Source organism: Diadema antillarum, unplaced genomic scaffold (genome assembly GCF_040938485.1).
Source record: "Diadema antillarum isolate AM-2024a unplaced genomic scaffold, OU_Dant_1.0 scf00000069, whole genome shotgun sequence".
In the NCBI taxonomy this organism is placed as follows: Eukaryota; Metazoa; Echinodermata; class Echinoidea; order Diadematoida; family Diadematidae; genus Diadema; species Diadema antillarum.
Genome location: NW_027270958.1, coordinates 3022724 through 3042725, shown reverse-complemented (window position 1 = coordinate 3042725; position 20002 = coordinate 3022724). Strand labels below are relative to the sequence as shown.

Genomic DNA, 20002 nt, shown 5'->3' with positions numbered 1-20002 from the left:
CCAGAGATGGCTGCACCAAAACTTTACAAATTCATAACTTTCAAACAGATTGTCTGATTTTCACCAAACTTTTACTATTGTGTTTTATGAACATTGCTGAATTCAACTCAAAGCAAATGTATAATTCGGTTTCATTTCCCTTTCACAAGATTTCACCATTTTCTTTGCAGTCCAGAATATCTCATTATGATGGGGTTAGACATCATGTTCACACAAAATGAATAAATAAGGACAGACAAATACACAAGACATGAGACAATCTGAATTCAACGCTGTGATGGCACCACAAAGTCTTGTGTTGCCCATTTCAAAAAGAAAACTTGAAGTTGAAAAATATTTCGTTTTATCTCAAGTACTAGCTTTGTGTGACATCATAGGACCTACGTGGTGTGTCACATAAAAGTACATCTGTTTATAGATGTACTGCACAAACAAAAGGAGCAGTCGGCTTGTGTAGAATGAATAGGTTAACAGCTTTAGGCCTATAGATTTAGAACCATGAAAGTAAGCCTGGTCAGGGTGACTATGCACCAGCTACACAGCATGTTAGAAAGAATCCTTTCTCTCTCTCTCTCTCTCTCTCTCAAAGGACCAACACTCCCATACAAGTAAAAACAAACAACAAACAAATAAACAAAAACAAAGGTGTTTCAGTTAAACCAAAGACATAGGGAGAGAATAGGAGGTATAAAGTGAAATTTCCCAATACAACTATACCGTGGATCTTTTGAAAAAAAAAAAAAGGTCTCTAATTTGAAATTTACCTCACAATTTAAAAGAACAGAAGAATGCTACCATCAGTGGGCTTGTGCACAAATTAATTCACTTGGGTGTTTAAAGCTTCAAAAGACAACTGATGAGTCTGTTTACTTGTTTGTTGTTTGATTTAATTTTCATTGTTCTTTACTCTGAGAGGTCCTTTCAAGACATGTAGATATCAAGTGTTTTCCAACTTTGATTAAACATGCAGGACGTAGGCCCTACACATGAATAAACCACGACAGAATGTTCAAGCCAGGGTCACAGTTCAAACACATTCAAACAATGAATGTATCATGAATATCTCAATACAGTATCATTCCTTCACATCTTTTTCTTAGTACCTCAGTAAAGGATTACAACCTACAGACAGTTCTAATGCCATGGAGATTCACATATTCAGGCAGACTCTTAAAAAAATAGTATGTAATGCTGGGCATAAGTCTCTTAATCAAACACTTGTGACAAAATTACAGTTGTACATTATTGTTCTGTAACAATATGTATAAAAAAGCACTAATTTCATCAGCCGAGATACAGCTTTCCAAACTTGACAGAAATATTTTTTTCAGATTAGGCTACATACATGTATGTGCCACAATTCAGTCTCCACTATCAAGCATTACATTGCGTACATTTGACGGTTTATCTTCCTGTCATATGCTGAACAATTAGTCTGTCTCTTTTTCGCCACTACTTTTTGTTCGCTACATGTATGTCTCTGAAAGTCATGTTGATCCTGACATGGAGTGCTCGTTTCCTGACCGGTAGGGAGTGGTACCAGTACACATTAGTAGGGTAGTTCATCACCAATAGGCTTCCATGCTCTAACTCTAGCTTGACTGGAGCAATGTTCCTCTTGGCATGTGAGCCCCTAGCCTCACAATGCCTGAAGACAAAGTCACGATGCTGGCCAAGAGACAGAGAAGCAATAGGACTTGTGGCTACCAAGTCCTTCTCATCATCTCGGTGCTCCCCCATGTAGTCACTACCATCAGCATATCTGTGGTGCGATGTCAACAGTAACAAGAACAATATCATGCCATGTATCTTTACAAAGTATTCATTTATATGACTTGCAGGTTTGTGTAGGTCAATAGAAATTGTTAATGAAAATTTGAACTGACTGACTCCAGGAAGTGCAGCCGAGTGAGTTTGGATAATTCAGAGGTACTGAGTGCATGCGATTTCTACCAACTCACAAAAACAAAACCCCCGAGTCATCTGTTTATATCTACAATGGATAGAAAATTCCTCAAAAATATGGCTTAAAGGACAAGTTCACCTTCATGAACATAAGGATTGAAAGAATGCAACAATATTAGTAGAACACATCAGTGAAAGTTTGAGGAAAATTGGACAATCGATGCAAGTTATGAATTTTTAAAATTTTTGTGTTGGAACCGCTGGATGAGGAGACTACTACAGCTTGTGAGTCATATGCGTACAACTGTATAAAGAAAATGTAAAGAAAATTCAACATATTTTCACTTTTTTCGCATAATAAAAGAGCACTTGACCTGCCTCTTTCTAAAGGCAGGGGGAATAATATTACCCATAACATTTGTCGGTAACGAGTCAGGGGAATGTGTACTTTTTTCAAAAGATTAAATTTTGTGAAATTCTCTTTATATTTTCCTTATATTGTTGTACGCATGTGACATCTAAGTTTGCACTAGTCTTCTCATCCAGCGGTTACGGCACAAAAACTTCAAAAATTCATAACTTTTGAACCGATTGTCCGATTTTCCTCAAACTTTCAATGATGTGTTCTACTAATATTGCTACATTCTCACAATCCTTATGTTTATGAAGGTGAACTTGTCCTTTAAGTGTGTGCTGACTGTAGTTTACTAGATGCAAGGAAAAATTGTGCATCTGTACTTGTACACCAGATGCATGGATAAGGAAAAAGGCATGACTAATGGGAAAATATGCATGCAGTCGGTGAGATATACATGTACATAGCAATTGACCAGTCACATTGCAAGAATTCCCAAACCCCTTTTTGCACAGAAAAGTAAGATTGACAAAGTCATTCATTCTACAAGTAATTGCATATTTCATAAATATCATTGATTGATATAGCTACAGTCATCCTTGCTTATGAAGTCGACCTAGCACAAGTCAAATAATCACCTAAGTCGAAGGTCTTTTCAAGTCCTCTTTATATTCTATTGATTTTAATTCCTCATAAGTCAAATTTTCTCTAAATGGAGGCTATTTCTTCAGTCCAAATAAATTAGACTTAGGCAAGGCTGACTGTACAATTCTTACCATCAGAAGATGACACTGAATTTTTTTACCTGTTGATGAGAACAAAGTTGAACTTGTGGCCTGTCACCTCCTGGATTCTATCACGTATGGTGCTGAGAAGAGGCGTCCATGGTTTGGCAGGTACCGTCACACCTGAATATTTGTATGTTACTCCAGAGTCACCATGAGCAACCTTTCAAAGAAGAAGAAGAAGAGAAAAAATACATATATACATAGACAAAACTCCACAACATGATTTGAAAATAACCACCTTAATGTGAATTTGCATCACATAAATTAGACAGAAAGATCCATCCGTCCGGAGGAGTCTTTTATTTTTTTTGTCGTTATTGCTCTCCTCTGTAGATTGTATAGGAGGGGATCCGTGAAGGCAGATGCAGTCTCCGCGGAATATATCCCCATCGACCAGATACAGACTAATCTTTGGGTCAACACCTGAATATAGTTGTAGTGTGCTAGCCAACTAATTGATCTGTAGACAATGCACAATAGATTTTATTACTGATCAGTGCATTACAAATCTAATGTATTACAGCTGCATTATTATCATCAGCTGCTGTTAACAGACATGCATACAAACCACCAATGCTGACTTAACAATGACCATTGAGTACAATAATTATCCCATATTCACTGATCTATTATTTGAAGAATTTGTAAATTATAGACTTCAATTTATAATTTTCATGAATACTGAAGATTACAACAGACTTTCCAACTGTCAACGAATCAACAAAATTAGACTACTTAAACATTATGATTTTAAAAATTAACCTTTCTCATGATGTAAATGCAGATGGAAAGATTTAAAATGCAGGATTTTAAAATTCTTCATGAGGAAATTCTACATTTATTATTTTACCAAAAAAACAAAACAAAACAAAACAATACCAAGAATTTAGTCCACTGTGTGATCATGTACAAACTTATGTTCCTAGGCAGCATAGAAAAACCAGTCCAGAATCAGCCACCATGACACCAGAGCCAGAGAGCACACAAGTTAATTGTAGATCCCATGTCTACTGGTCAATCAAAGGATAAGTTCACATCAATAGGTCCTATACATAATAATATGGATTATTAAGTGAATGCAGTAAATATCAGCAGAATACATCAGAAGTTTGAGGAAATCATTTATCATTCAAAAGTTATGAATTTGTAAAGTTTCTGCACAGTCACTGTTGGATGAGAAGACTACTGCAGAGTATGATGTCACATGTGTAGAACAAGGCAATGAAAATAAAAAGAGAACCCCACAACATTTCACTTTTGAAAAAAAAAAAAAAGTACACATTCCCTCAACTTGTAATGTTACTGACGTATGTTACGGGATATGAGTTTACAATTGGTATTTAATATTCCCCCTGCCTTCTCCTGAAAGAGGCAAGTCAAGTGTTCTTTTATCATGCGAGAAAAGTGAATAATATGTTAAATCTACTTTATATTTTTAAGAACAATCCTTAAGAAAAATCCACACCTGTTTTCTTCGAATATCATGCCATTTTCCATACACCTGAATTCTTGCCAAGTCACCAGTGAAATAGTCAAGACTCTCCTCGCACTGTTGCAACAAATCATCAGCCTCATTCCTCAGATAGACCTTCATGTAATCGCAGTTCAAGTTTTCACCCGAAATTTTCCGTTTATTCATTGACTTCATCAGGAATTCATCAGTCCTCTTTCTTTTTAAAGTGTAACTGTCTTTATAAGCAGCCTCTCTAATGTTACAGCATGATTCTCTCTTCAAGCTACATGTATGGGTGGATGCTCGCTGGGCGTCGTCCGGAGAGCCAGGGGAAGAGTTGCCGCGGCCGTCTTGATCTTGCGTAAGCCCCTCACGCTGGATACCCTTCGCGACAGCTTTTTCACCTCCATCTCTCTCGTGTTCCTCATCCTTGTGGGCGCCTGCAGACTTGATTTTGCCCTTTGGCTTCCTAACAACAAAACGATCCATTGTCCTGGGTCCTCATCTACATTTGAACATCTTTCGCGGCATACCATAGATCTATGGCTAGCTGGCCTGCTGGCTTCGCTGCTCACTGCATGCTGGATGGAGTCGGATGTACGGCAAATCTCACTGTTACGCTCCCACTTTGTCGGCGCGGGGATCGAGGAACTACTCACTGTACTCGTACAGCTACTAGCTGCGGTGGTACCATACAATGGTATGGTGCGAGCGAGATCGTAAAAGTCATCTACGCAACTTGCGCAACACGATGGTTCGCTTATCAATATAACGACTGGTAAACGTCTAATATTTCATTGCTAAGTTTAATATTAATGTTATATACAATATATACTAATTTTATCTCAACTTTTAGTTATTTGATATAAACATAAAATTAGCAACTAATTTCTGAAATTAAATTCAATTAGAATCTATTCAAAAATTAATTTTTAGAGGATATATTGTCTCGAAATACGCATGTTTTCGTCATATCTTAATTTCGATACAAGCCTCGCTCGGGAATTACTAGTAAACTAACTGCAAGCAACCTCCACGTAGATGTCGGACACAAACAATCCCGGATCCACACCCGAGTCGACTGCAATGAGGAATATGGCGCAAGGAAACCAGTGGGAAGGTAATATTTAGGGCCTTTTCATGGCTTTTCATTTTGTCCTTAAGTACTTTCTCTTAAGTTTATTCTATTTAAATAAATGTTTTCTAGATCTCACGTTACACTCAGAGGATTGGTATGCCTTGCATGGACTGCGATTGGGATGTTATGGTGGTGGTGCACGCACACACTTACTTTAGATTAGAACTGCCATCCAAATAACACACAGCACAGCACAGGAGACGCGACGTAGACCTAGGCCGGGCCTACAAAAAGTACAATGTAGAATAGAAAGGTTCTACATCTAACAAGTTAGATCTAATAAGTTAGTAAAGTTTACCAGTAGTAAATTAGATACAGTAAAATTTAGTAGCACGGGGGTGTTTCATGAAGAATTTAAGTTGAACTTAAATGTTAAAATCGATATAGGACTAGACCTAGAGGTAAAAATGTGATTGATAGTAACGACAACGTTACTTAGATACAGTTCAGTTGTAACTTACTTTTAGTTTTGTTACTTTTAACATAACTTCAAGACGCCATCACAAATACAAAAGCAGTCATGTCAAAGAAATGTTTGCGTCCTTCATCAATACCCAGACAAGAAGGAATGTTTGCATTAGGCAGGGCTCCAGCTAGCCCCGGAGACCGCTACCCCGCATCTGAGCTGGAGCAAAAATCACGAATAAAAAACTCCCTATTGCCACATGCGGCGACTTCACAAATAAAGCATGGCTAAATTTTTATCATAAACCCAGTGACAATAAAAAATGAAATATATATTACCCAATCGATTTGGTTCTTCTCACCAATTTATCTGGAAACTGCAAAATTTTCCACATTTTTTTTTGAGTAAGCGGCCTGCCCTAGTGCCAGTGGAGAGTCTTGCTGCCATTTTGAATGTGTATATCCATTAGTACGCATCTGCGCATGTATGAACAATGACGTCAACGTCAATACGGATGCTCAAGGATATGAATAATGCATCATCGCACGGTGCATATAAGGTGAAATGAATATGCATCATGTAGCAAGCGATACAGCTGTCAATGCACTGCACTGAATGCATTCTGTGCGCATGTGCAAGTGATTGTGAGTTTTAGTGAGCATCGGTGAGCTGAAGATATTTGCCTTATAAGACAACATTTTCTGCATCATAAGCAATGAAATGCATCAAACAGTCAGCGATTGGAATCATTTAGGTTTAATCGACCCATGTACAGCATATTCCTAGTAGTTTTTGTTGAAATAGTACGGAAATATAGCGATGCAACGGCACCCATTTTGTACAACTCCAAGATCTTAATGCGAAAACGGCGCAGCCGCCACATTTCGTGCGGCGGCTGTCGCAGTTAGAGTATACCATGCTGTGCTATGCTACATAATGCTACATAATGCTACATGTATGAAGAGACTGGGTAGGGGCTACACTAAAATGTATGTATGTATGTGTGCGTGTGATATTTTTCAAGGTTCTTAATCTTAAAGGACAAGTTCACCTTCATAGACATGTAGGTTGAGTGAATGCAGCAATATTATTTGAACACATCAGTGAGAGTTTGAGGAAAATCGGACAATCCGTTCAAAAGTTATGCATTTTTTAAGTTTCTGCTCAGTCACGGCTGGATGAGAAGACTACTATAGCTTGTGATGTCATATGAGTACAACTATATAAAGAAAGTATAAAGAAACTTCAAGATATTCTCACTTTTCTCACATAATAAAAGAACAATCGACTTCTCTCTTTCAGAAGTCAGGGGGAATAATATTACCCCTTTAAGTTAGTAACAAGTCGAGGAAATGTGCACTTTATTTAAAACGTCATGTTTTGTGAAATTCTCTTTTTATTTCCCTTATATCGTTGTACGCATGTGACATCATACACTGTGGTAGTCTTCTCCTCCAGCAGTAATTGCACAGATATTTTAAAAATTCATAACTTTCGAACGGATGGTAGGATTTTCCCCAAACTTTCACTGATGTGTTCTACTAACATTGTTGCCTTCACTCAATCCACATGTATATGAAGGTGAACTTGTCCTTTAAAGGGACTGTACAGTACTGGTTGAGGTGGGGATTCATGTTTTGAACATTCCAACGTGAGATATGACAAGCCTCTTGTGAGATGTGGGAGAGCATGTAATTTTGGGAGGGATTCAACATTTGTTTGATGGGGATTGGTTTCCTGATGGCTGAGATATCGAAAAAAAGTGATGATAATAAAAGACTACAGGCCACGCCTTTTATTAGGATCTCTTTGTTTCACCTTGTTTTTGGATATCTCAGCCATTTCGGAGCCGATTTTCATCAGACAGACTTTTGATACCCTTAGGCTTTGGAAAATAGCATGCTCTTTGGCGTCTCATATGGAGTGGTTTCTGAATATATCGCAAAACGTTAAAAGCTAAATCCTCACCTTGACCAGAACTGTTCACACCCTTTTATCTTATTGCCTTTAATATGTTGTGTTATATAATTCACAGCCTTTTTTAAGTGTTTTTGTCCCATTTTTGTGCTTTAGATTTGAGGAAAAAGGCAAGGCAACTAGAAAATGAGATTGACTTGAAGCTGGTTTCCTTCAGCAAACTTGGAACAAGTTTTAGCACCATTACATCAAATGGCTTTGACAGGTGAGTGAGTGAATGAATTCATCATGAGCATAGGTTTCACTACAATGTAAATTACAACAAGTTTACAGACACACAGTGTTAGGCATATAGACAGTATAGTTTATCTGTTTTGTCACAGGCCTTGCACAGAGTTTTAGTACATTTCTCGTGCTGTACTTTCAATAGTCTGAACCTGATATGCACAGACATGTGTTGATCAATCAAATAATGCAAAGAAAAGCTTATGGATCCACAGTTTGACATTTCCATCAAACCCCAAATTTCTTGTTATCTTTTACCTCCCCTGTCTCCTTCCCCATCTCGGATCTCTCTCCCCCGACCCATGAACCTGAAATCACATACAGACCTTTCCCTATGTAGCTGTACAATGTGTGTTGCCACAGATACACATTGTTGTAGTTATCAGGTGATCAACTGACTTCCATCATCATCGATTCTTAGGTTGAAATTGGTATTGCTGTTATCTTTCTATGAATGTTTGTTTTTCCCCCAACAGTTCAGATACATCTCCTCTTCTCAGTGCTTCTAACAGTGAACACATGTTTCACACCATGGCTATGGAGATAGAGCAGTTATTAAATAAGGTATGTGTCATCAGAACAATCATGTAATTCTATTCATTTTTTGTTGTTGAATTTGTGCTAATACATCCCACATTTCACATTTCAAAGAGTGTAGTCTTTATTATACTAACTGGTGAAGGTATTGACTGGATGTTTATTTCTCAGAGTTAGGAATTGTGAATCTATGCAGTTAAAATTTGTATTTAAGGTATCCATTGGCATGATTTTACACAGTGTCTGTGTTGATAAAGTGAACTCATTTTTGTCTCGCCCACCGGAGGTGAAGGCGAGACTAAGGGATCCAAATGGCGTCCGTCCGTCGTCCGTCCGTCGTCCGTCCGTCGTCCGTCGTCCGTCTGTCGTCCGTCCGTCGTCCGTCGTCCGTCCGTCGTCCGTCGTCCGTCACAAATGTTAAAGTTTACCTGCAAGACTCTCTTATGATACATAACTTGGCAACTGTTACAGCAATGGCAGCCACACTTGGGTGATAGAAGCACTAGGGGTATCTTCATGTTATGGTGTTGTCAGAGGTCATGTGATGAGGTCAAAGGTCATTTGAGGTCATATATTAATGGGTATGTGCAAGACCCTCTTTTCTATGTTAAAGTTTACCTGCAAGACTCTCTTTTGACAAATAACTTCACATAAGTTGCTTGGATTACAACCTAACTTGGGTCATAGATGCACTGGGGGTACCTTCATGTTATGGTGCCGTTGGAGGTCACAGGATAAGGTCAAAGGTCATTTGAGGTCATACGTTAAAGTTTACTTGCAAGACTCTCTTATCACTCGTAACTCGACACATGTTGCTACAATAGCAATCAAACTTGGGTGATGGATGCACTGGGAGTACCTTCATGTTATGGTGCCGTAAGAGGTCACATGATAAGGTCAAAGGTCATTTGAGGTCATACGTTAAAGTTTACTCGCAAGACTCTCTTATCACACATAACTCAGCACATGTTGCTACAATGGCAATCAAACTTGGGTGATGGTAGATGTCTCTTGGGAAGTTGAAGGTAACCACAAGGTCAGAGGTTACAGACGGGTCAACGAACTTTTAGGGCCCAATGTTAAGTTTTTAGGGTGCATTTCGTTTATGGCTCATAACTTTTGATCCCTTTGTCCGTTTGTGACCAAACTTGGATGGAACATGTCCCTTGGGGAGGTGAAGGTCGTCACAAGGTCAAAGGTCACAGACAGGGGTCAACAAACTTTTAGGGCCCAATGTTATGTTTTTAGGGCGCGTTTTGATTGTGGCTCATAACTTTTGATCCCTATGTCCGTTTGTGACCAAACTTGGACGTTAGATGTCCCTTGGGGAGTTAAAGGTCATCACAAGGTCAAAGGTCACAGAAAGGGGTCAACACATTTTTAGGGCCCAATGTTAAGTTTTTATGGCGCGTTTCGATTATGGCTCATTACTTTTGATCCCTTTGTCCGTTTGTGACCAAACTTGGATGGTAAATGTCCCTTAGGGTATTGAAGGTCACCACAAGGTCAAAGGTCATAAGCAGGTCAAATAACTTCTGGGAGTTATAAAAAATATTAATTCCTTGTACGCGAATGGGCGAGACACAATTTGGCGATTGCCTTGTCTAAGCTTACGTTCTAAATGTGGTAACTCCACTAAAATCTCCATGCTGTATGAAAAACCAGGGATTTTTTTTTTTTTTTTTACTTTTTGTCTCTTATCATGCAGTAATGTCAAGAATTTCTGGGAATGGAACTGCTGAAGAGTTGTTTGTTTTGTTTGTTAGACAATCAGATGTGTATACTTTCCTTCCTGTGAAACTGTTGTCTGCTGGCTTATAGTATCACACCAATTTCTCATTTGGGGTTACTGCAAGATTCTGAAATCATGCAATTTCTCTAGAAGTACCATCTAAGTAGCCCAAAGATGTATTACCAGTAGTGAGTGTGGGTTTCTTTTTTCTGTTTCTGTTTTTGTTTTCTTTTACACTTGCAGTTGTCTGATGTCAATGACCGAATGGCTGATTATGCTGGAAGTGTGTCAGTAGCATCGCCAAGTGCTGCCTTGTTACACACTCTGCAGCGGCATCGAGACATTCTACAGGACTATACCCATGAGTTCCACAAGACCAAGGCCAATATTGAGGCTTGTAGAGAACGTGAGGAGCTGCTTGGTTCTGTGCAGCGTGAGATTGACAGCTACAAGAGCTCCTCAGGGCTCAACCGTAGAACAGACTTGTACCTGAAGGAGAATGAACACATACGAAAGTAAGGATAACTTCTCACTAGCCAACTACTTTATCAGTGAGGACTAGTTTGAACTTTACAATGTGCTAATCATTTATGTTCTAATCATTTATGTGTATTACATAGGCATGTAATTGCATGATTGCCAGCTAGTAACACTTATAGTAAATTGCAAATGGCTTGTGTCTTTCATGGAGACAAAAGAATTAGCCAAAAAAGAAAGTATTGTGCATTTGTCATTCTGTGATCTGTCATATCTTTTGTATCAAGTTCAAAAACATGTTTAAGCCTCCACTCCAAAGAGGGCGAGAGGCAGTTTTATTTTTCTGGTCAAGGGTGCACTACTAATGCCCAGGTTCTGTTGAAAACAGTGATTTTGTTTTCATAACCGAATAGTTTGGAGGTGAGAGTGGAAGTTAATTGATGTCAGTCGAATAGTTTTGATGAGCATAAATGAAGAGAAGAGGATACCATGTTGAATTATTTGCTGGCTTTGAAACACTCAGGTACCTTCCTTATCATTATCATGTGTGTATTTTGTAATACACACAACTACCAGACTAGATCAGCAGTCTCTGACGGGCTAATAGTAACTAGAGCTCGAACGAATGCTGGGAAACAGTCTTTTTCATACACCGGCGCAATCGAATGGAACAGTTTACCAATAAACTTAAGGCATGCTCCATCTAAACATTCGTTCTCAGCCCAATTTTGGAGGGCACTCCACTGTGCCCAAGTATAGTTCTGTTGTCATTTCTTTTTTTTTCTGTTTGTTTGTTTTTTCTTTCTGAGGTAGGGGAAATTTAAGGATATGAGGATGTAATGTGTTGCATAATATTTGTTAAATTTTGAGTTTAATATACATCAGTATACAGTATATTAAGATATATACAGATTTGATACTGCAAATATGATTTTGTTGTTGGTATTGTATGATTATCATACATTTTTGTGTTTATTTGTATGTATGTGTTCATGCAGGGCCTCCAAGAACAACAGTGTTTAACCCACTGATGGAGCCACCCTGTGAAAATAAAACATATAAATAAATAAATAAATAAATAAAAAACTCAATCACTTTGTAATAACCTTGTAACCGATGCTTCACTGCTTTGAATCATGTACTCTTTAGGGTATTGTAACTTCATGTCCATCATGATCACAAAGGAGACAACATAGTGAGATTTCTGTGTGTAATACCTTCACTTTTCTCCCAGCAGACAAGCTATATTATTCCTTACTTTCAAACCTGATGCTGTGTAATCTCTGTAGTCTTATGTTTATTCTCATTTGTAGCAAAAGATGCTTTAAGATACATGGGTATGACAATTTTTATTCAGGACTTGACTGAATTGATTTTTTTGTTGACTGAATCAAGCTCTAACTCCTCTGTTTCTTGTATTCTGTGATCCACAGTTCAGAGAGAATAGCTGATGAGACAATAAGGTATGTATTTCTTGGTGATATTTGTGCATTTTCACAGATAGTATTCAACCTGATATGAAACCATCCAAATTTCTTGCTATTTCAAAGATTCTGACTTTCTCTGTCAAGTCAAAAGACACATGCACACACACACACACACACACGCACACACACACACACACACACACACACACGCACACAAGGAAAAGAATCAGACATGTTTGTGCTTCTCTTTAAAGTCATATTCACCCATTGTTATAGCAACTAAACATTCATTTCAACATTCATTTTTGCAAATGCCCCTCAAAGTTTAAAGTGTTTTGTGACATGCGTAGATAAAGATATGTTGGATGTCATTCTATGCAGGTAATTTGCATTAAACAGTGCCTTACCCCAAGAAGGTGCCCAAGGCATAATGTTTAAGAAATCATCATTCTTCCATCCATATGACTCCGATCTCATTCTTACACATAGAGAAAAAAAGCCTTACAGTGGATTTGTGTCATACTTTGCACATGTATGTTGCTTTAGTGTAGATACAGTGATTAGATATTGGACAAAATCCCTTGGAGGTCAGAAATCACTGAACTCAGAGACTCCAACTCTCCCGTTTTCGACGGGAGATCTCCCGCTGAAAACCCATTTTTGCAAAATCTCCCGTTCTCCCGCTGGAGATTTGATTTCTCCCGCCCTGGCTCTGTGTCTCCCGGTGGAAAGGATTTCTTACTTATTGCTATCGTATGTTGAAAAATAGGCTTTAGATAGCACCAGAGAACATCTAGAACCCTATACGAGGAACTTCGCGCTTCGCACACATCAACTTGGAGTCTCCCGTTTGCTAGGGGTTTCGGGCGGGAGAATCTCCAGATGAGAAGGTGCTTGGGGTTGGAGTCTCTGTGAACTTTGATCACAGATGTTCAACTTGGTATGTCAAATGGGAATCATTATATGGTAGGAAGAATTTAATGGAATAGACTCATTATTTCACTGACTTATGATATGGGTAAAAGGCCAAAGGTCAGGGTCACTACACTGTATCTTGACAGGCCACTCTTGCTATAGAATGTAGTGTCTGTACATCACAGTTGACTGAATATACAATTGTATATCAATGCATACAAACAGACCAGTTGATACATACACATATACCTGGTATGATTAAGATTGTGCAATTGTGAGTACTCACTAGATAAGGTATCATTTTAGGGGACTTCCTGACCGATCAAATTGATTCACTTCACTGATTTAGATAACACCATGTAGATGGATGTCTAGTTATTAGAGATACAGTGTATTGTCAAAACACATGTATATTTGCATGATATAATTTACCTATATACCATAAGGTTGGGCTGTCAGTTGTAAAAGATAATATTATGCAGTGATTACATTTTGCTGTGCTTCCTGAGGATTGTTTGTGCAAATTTTCATATTAGTATTATTTTTAGAATTGCGATGTTCCCTTCATGTCATGCTTTGTTTACCAGTGTGCTACTTACAATGTACCTGAACAAACAAAACCAGTGACTAATCCCAGTGATTATAAATGAATAAAAATACATACAATGTATTACTACACTACTCTTTCTTGTTTTATATCTTCAGTGTTGCCATGGCTACAAAGGAAAACTTGAGCTCCCAGAAATCAACATTAAAGAAGATCTCCACCAGCATGAATACCATGGCCAGTATCCTTTTCTTATAATGCAACACAAAAAGTTTTGTTGAACTAACATTTTACATCTTTCTCATTCTTCTCTCTCTCTCTCACTCTGCTATGAGTCTTTCCTTAAAATGTCTTGAATATGATCATTTCAATGCTGATTTGATCATTTTCTATTTTGTATGAGGGCAAGTCCAGGATAACACGCGCGTTACGTATGGGACATTCAGAGACTTTTATGACCTAAAAAATAGTGTTAATGGCCTTTGATCATATTGAACTTTATCATGGTGATTGGTATCTAGGAGAAGTATAATCATGTAAAAAATGGAGAAAAATGACTGTGACAATTATATTCTAGAAGAGAAAATATGTCCCGTTATGTATGGGACCAGAACAATTTTGGGGGGTTTTTTGAACTTTTTTTTCAACCTCAAAACTCTCTGAAAGTATTTCATTCTACAACTTGTAAATCACTGTGATGAAAGTCACAACACTCAAGATTATGAGAGGTAAGTTTCAAGTCATGAGGCAAAAAAAACACTAATTACAGGTTCTAATTAAAGACAGACATGACGTGTTACGTATGGGATAGTTACGTATGGGACACTTTGTCCCACATTCGTTTAGTGTGTGGAGAACCATGTTTATGGGTATTTTGCATAATTATTGAAGTAAAATCAGTTGAAACTACTCAAATATTGATCCAGATTGTCAAGGGAACAATATTCCCTAAATATTTACCGTCATTATCATATTTAATCATATTTTATAATTCTTATGACCAACCTGAGTATGCATGCCCTTTGTCCCCCATTCGTTCAGTGTGTAGAGAACCATGTTTATGGGTATTTTGCATAATTATCGAAGTAGAATCAGTTGAAATTACTCAAATACTGATCCATATTGTCAAGGGAGTCAATATTCCCCAAATATTTACCATTATAATCATATTTAATCATATTTTATATTTTGATGACCAACCTGAGTATGCATGCCCTGTATTTTTATCAGGATAGTTACTACTAAAAAATCGAATAGTAAAGTGTTTACTTCCATTGATGAAGGGCAGTTTGCCATTCAGTTTCAATAAAAAACAACTTGACACAAGAAATATTAACTTTAATAAATATGCAATACCTGCTGCGTGGAACCCCAGTGATCGAGTAGATATATGATGTCTGTCTAGCAATCTGGTTGTTGATTTGAGTCACACCTCAGTATGTATACCCATGATTTTTGTCATGGCCACTACCAAAATCTGAATAACTGAATAACTGAGATATCCAGAAACGTGGTGTCCTAATAAACGGTGGGTCACATTTTTCATTAGGACCACTTTGTTTTACTTTGTATTTGTTTGTTTTTTGATATCTCAGCCATTTCAAATTGGATCTTCATAAAATAAACTTGGAATTCCTCTAGTCATAGAATTGTATGCTCTTTAATAATTCATATAGTGGTTTCCAATCATCTTGTAAAATGTTGAAAACTGAATCCCCATTTCTACGAAAACTATATCATCCCTTTAATGCTGATTTTCATTGTGTATTTTGGCATCTCCCCCTCCCTCTTTCTGAAAATTGTTCAGTCAAGTACATGTATTGTTTCAAGTGTCTATAACTCAAAAGTAGCTGCAAAGTTGGGATGCTTTCTGCAGGATGATTGACCATTTGTGTACTGAGAGACCTTCCCAGCTAGCTACATGCATTCACATGCAATATGTATGAGGATGTCCCATACGTAACGCATTTGTCCCATACGTAACATTATTTAATTGCCTAATAAAAAATATTTCTTTTACTATTTTCTCTTCTTTGTGTGGTATTTAACTTCTTTAAACAATAAATTAGAACTTCCCAAAAGGGCATTCAAATAACCTTAGATATTTCAGAAAAAACTTAAGAAAAAAATGACCTCAATTTGTTACGTATGGGACATGTCATGATAGGACACAAGCTAATTTGCATAATCATTTGCATAATCCCTAAATTTTCATACCAAGTTAAACTATTTGATGAACTTCTTATGTCCACATATTAATCAAATATCATTTGCTTTCCTTTGAATGAATATGAATTTTTATAAATGTCCCATACGTAACGCTGTATTTCACATTCATGCAAATGAAGCCCTTGAAATTTGCATAAATTTACATAATATCTTATTTTCCTCCCTGGAAATCAAAACTTCAACTCATAAGCTTCAAAATGATACCAAACATGTCAATATTCAGCAAAGATGAAATTTTGCCTTCTGAGGGGACCTTATCTTGGACTTGCCCATATGCTATATACAATGTATGTTATGTTTATATTCAAATATGTTCTGTACCTAAGTGTATTTGCCTTAAAACAAGATGGATTTACAATGTAGTTTGTGACTACCGGTAGTTAAAGTGATATTCAGTATAAACTTCCATGTTCCGTATGTTTGATGTTTCCTACATTTGTATTTGTGCTGTATTTGGTAGTTGCTGTCTGTGTTCTTGGTAAACACTTATTGTGAATGTTGTGAAATGTTTCTCCTTGACTGCTTGTTTCCCCTTTCAGATCGATTCCCTGTCCTAAACAGCCTGATTCAAAGAATAAATCTGAGAAAGAGAAGAGACTCGCTAATCTTAGGAGGTGTCATTGCCGTCTGCCTTGTATTGTTACTGTGGTATGCATTCAGATAGAGCCCTGCATTATTCTCTCCAGGGGTCTGTCTTTGATTCCCATGCTGTGGCCATACAATGTTCAGACTCTTCCCTCACCCGCTGTATGGAAACTATTCTCTGTGGGCACTAGGAATGCCAATTCCTTGAGAGCATCAGCTTTAATCATCAGCAGCGTTCAGAGAACTTTGTTGTATACAAGAAGGAACTGGCAAACAGAAGCCATGAAGACAGGAATGCTGAGGATCTGTACATAGTTGTAGTCCAAGTTTAAGATGAAGATTTACAGCAATGAACTGCATTGGTTTAACATCATTGAGAGCAATGATAGCAAACTTCTACAGCACCAGGAACCCCCCGCTTCACCTGTTTGCTTAACCTGTTAAAGGACAAGCTGATTTTGCTATCATACGCATTTCCCAGACATCTGCCTGAGTATTGTTATGCGTGTGTTTCTGTGTGTTGGATTAGGGATGACCCTTCATTCAACACATGATCTTATTTGTTCTTGTTACTCACTGAGTCATGATTTGTTTTTTATTTATGTATACTTGTTTTATCTACATAGACATGATTATGGGAGTAAAGTCAAGAGAGTTACAGTGGATACATTGGCTCGCCTTTTATTTTAAGTTATGGATTGAGTCATTGACTTTAACTCTTTATGTGCCAAGTTCGCACGCCCGACTTAGTCGACGGCATGCCAACTTCGCATATTCTGCTTGAACGCACAAACCCGCCCAAACCGATTGATAAATCGCCAAACGCCAAAGTACAATGAAAGCGTTCCTCGTGATTCCATTCCTGTCACATGTAGCTTACATTTTATGTGGTGAGTTGACTATCAAGCAGTGTTCCCTACTGATTTGGGAGTAAATTCTACGTTTTTGTCACTGTTTTGTGTGCAGAAGTCATGCCTCTATACAATGATATAACTACTTGTCATTTGAAAGAGAAACAATCATAAATTTGTCATACAATTTACATCAAAGCAAAGCTCGGCGTTTCCCCTACAACTTTTCTCATCATATGTCCAGGGTAACAAAAATCTATAAAAGTTACATCAATTTGAAAAACAGAATGTGTCCCAAAGCATGACTATGTTGCTGTCTCAGAATAATGTGGCACACGGGGTTTTCTCCGTGGCGCATAAAGAGTTAAAGTGCTTGCTAATGAAATGTACAGTAGAGAGTCTCCATAGCTCTTTTGCGGTTTAAATTCATGTAAAAAGAAAACATGTTATTTAAACTTTTATTTTGACATAAAGATCAAGAGATGGTCATTGCATTTTTCATGTGTGTAAAAGGATACATGTGCATGCTTCTTGTTTTAGAACAATGTTTATATTTACATCAACCAAGCCGTGCATTGTGCTAGGGATGCTGACTGCTGCTGCTTTGAAACAGACAACAAGACTCGTGGTACAGCACAGAGACACATGAACTACCATGTACTGTAGTTTTTATATCCAAAAGAGGTAGCCAAGGTATGATTGCTGCTCCCTCTTTCAGAAATCTAATGCCAACATCGGCTGCAAAATGAATCGATTGAAAGAGAGAACTGGCATCTTTCATTTTATCCATAATTAATGCCAGAAGAATGGGTTTGAGACTAACAAGACATATGTACTCTTACTAAGTGTAAAACAGACCAAGGAGTCGTGTATTGTAGACTAGTGCGTTCAAGCTTATTTGCTGTTGTACAGGATTGCAAGTGTTACTAGCAAATAAGGAATGTACAAAAATATGACATAAGATGTCATTCTACTGCTGGTCTTGTGCAAAGAATATTTTCCTGTCAGTTACAGTGATATAAATGTAGATCGTAGATCTCATGTGGCAATGAAGGGGGAGTGATTTTAGCAATATAAATCAGAGTCTGCTTGATACATACAATGTAGTTCTGGCCATGAGTATATTCATCCTTGTCATAGATCTTTGTCGCAGAGTCTAAATTCCCTTGATAAGTATTTTAAGTCCAATAGCATCTGACAGGCTCACTAGATATTTGTGAAGTGCAAGAGAAGTGTAGAATACACAGCTGTAGATGTCCTCACAACTGTCCCATTGTATCAGTGTCTGTCACATCAGAGAACTGTAAGCATTGCTATGAACACAGAAGCCAGTGATATGATATGACAATGATGGTTCAGACAGACTGTTATCAATTCTTGTCTCTCTTATCAGTAGAGAATGGAATACAAAATGTGCATTGTGTCTTGACTGATAAAAAAAATGACATGGTGTCTTTATAGCAGATTTATGATTCTTTTCCTGTCAAGCATCATGCTCTAATTTGTGGATCTTGAACTTTGGTGTTATTCATTATCTTTTGAAACACAAAGTACATGTAATTTTTGTCAGTGCATCATTAGTATTCTTCATGATTATTCATTTTCAAGTGATAACATCATGTTACAGACAATTGCTGGCAGGTCTGTTGTCAAGGTTACTAGAGACAGTGTTGTCCTGTTGAAAAGAGTGGGTTTCTTGGATAGTGACAGGCACTTGATAGTTCAGTAGGAAAAGGAGCTAGTGCACAAAATATGTTCCAGCTGAGTAGAGTGATACACAGTGAATCACCGTGATTATGCTTGTGACTATCGTACCAATGCGCAAGACTGCTGACTTTAGAAGATGGCAATAAGCTGTATAGTCACTGACACCAGGTGGGCATTTCATGCTGCGTTTTGGTCGGATATTTTTCTTACAAACTGTTACAAGCTACTGAAATCCTTGCATCTGATTGGCTGAGAGCAAATTTGTCTGACAACTTTGTCGGACAAAATGCTTCATGAAATGCCCCCCAGTGGTACTATAATGACTTTACTTTATCACAAACATTTGCTTCTCAATTTCCTTGTTGCTAGGCACACCCTTCAGACCCAAGGTTATGATTTTTTTTTTACATGTGAAAATCACTGATTGATCCATTCCTGAATAATGACAGATGAAAAAACGAGTGTATAAGAGTTTGGGAGGTGATGTTACCTTATATCACTTGCTCTTCCCCACACACTCAATCCGTTTTACGGTATACATTTTGCAAGCATATTTTTGGCAAATTAGAACTTGCAAGACAATTTGCAAGTGGTTAAATTCACCATCGAGAATCATAGTGATGGAACAAGAAATGAGTAAGTATTGTCCCTTGTCAGAAAAAAAGAAGAAGAAGAGATTGATAATTAATTTCCCACAGTGGAGACAGTATACACATAAAGCAAATTTATAATGTCCAAGGCAATATCA

The 20002-nt window shown here is 37.6% G+C and overlaps 2 protein-coding genes across 2 annotated transcripts; one reads left to right on the top strand and one right to left on the bottom strand.

Annotated features, from left to right (window-relative positions):
• Positions 1-1452: 1452 nt before the first annotated feature.
• LOC139716708 (DNA oxidative demethylase ALKBH2-like) lies at positions 1453-4990 on the bottom strand. The gene is made up of 3 exons (XM_071628238.1): positions 4514-4990; positions 3066-3208; positions 1453-1762 (listed from the first exon to the last, which is right to left on the bottom strand). Exons 1-3 carry the CDS (start codon positions 4988-4990, stop codon positions 1453-1455), a joined length of 930 nt encoding a protein of 309 aa, XP_071484339.1.
• A 491-nt stretch (positions 4991-5481) lies between these two features.
• Positions 5482-16775, top strand: LOC139716755 (Golgi SNAP receptor complex member 1-like). Its single transcript, XM_071628289.1, has 7 exons — positions 5482-5621; positions 8119-8227; positions 8724-8811; positions 10760-11031; positions 12427-12456; positions 14041-14123; positions 16651-16775. Exons 1-7 carry the CDS (start codon positions 5543-5545, stop codon positions 16773-16775), a joined length of 786 nt encoding a protein of 261 aa, XP_071484390.1. The 5' UTR covers positions 5482-5542.
• Positions 16776-20002: the final 3227 nt, after the last annotated feature.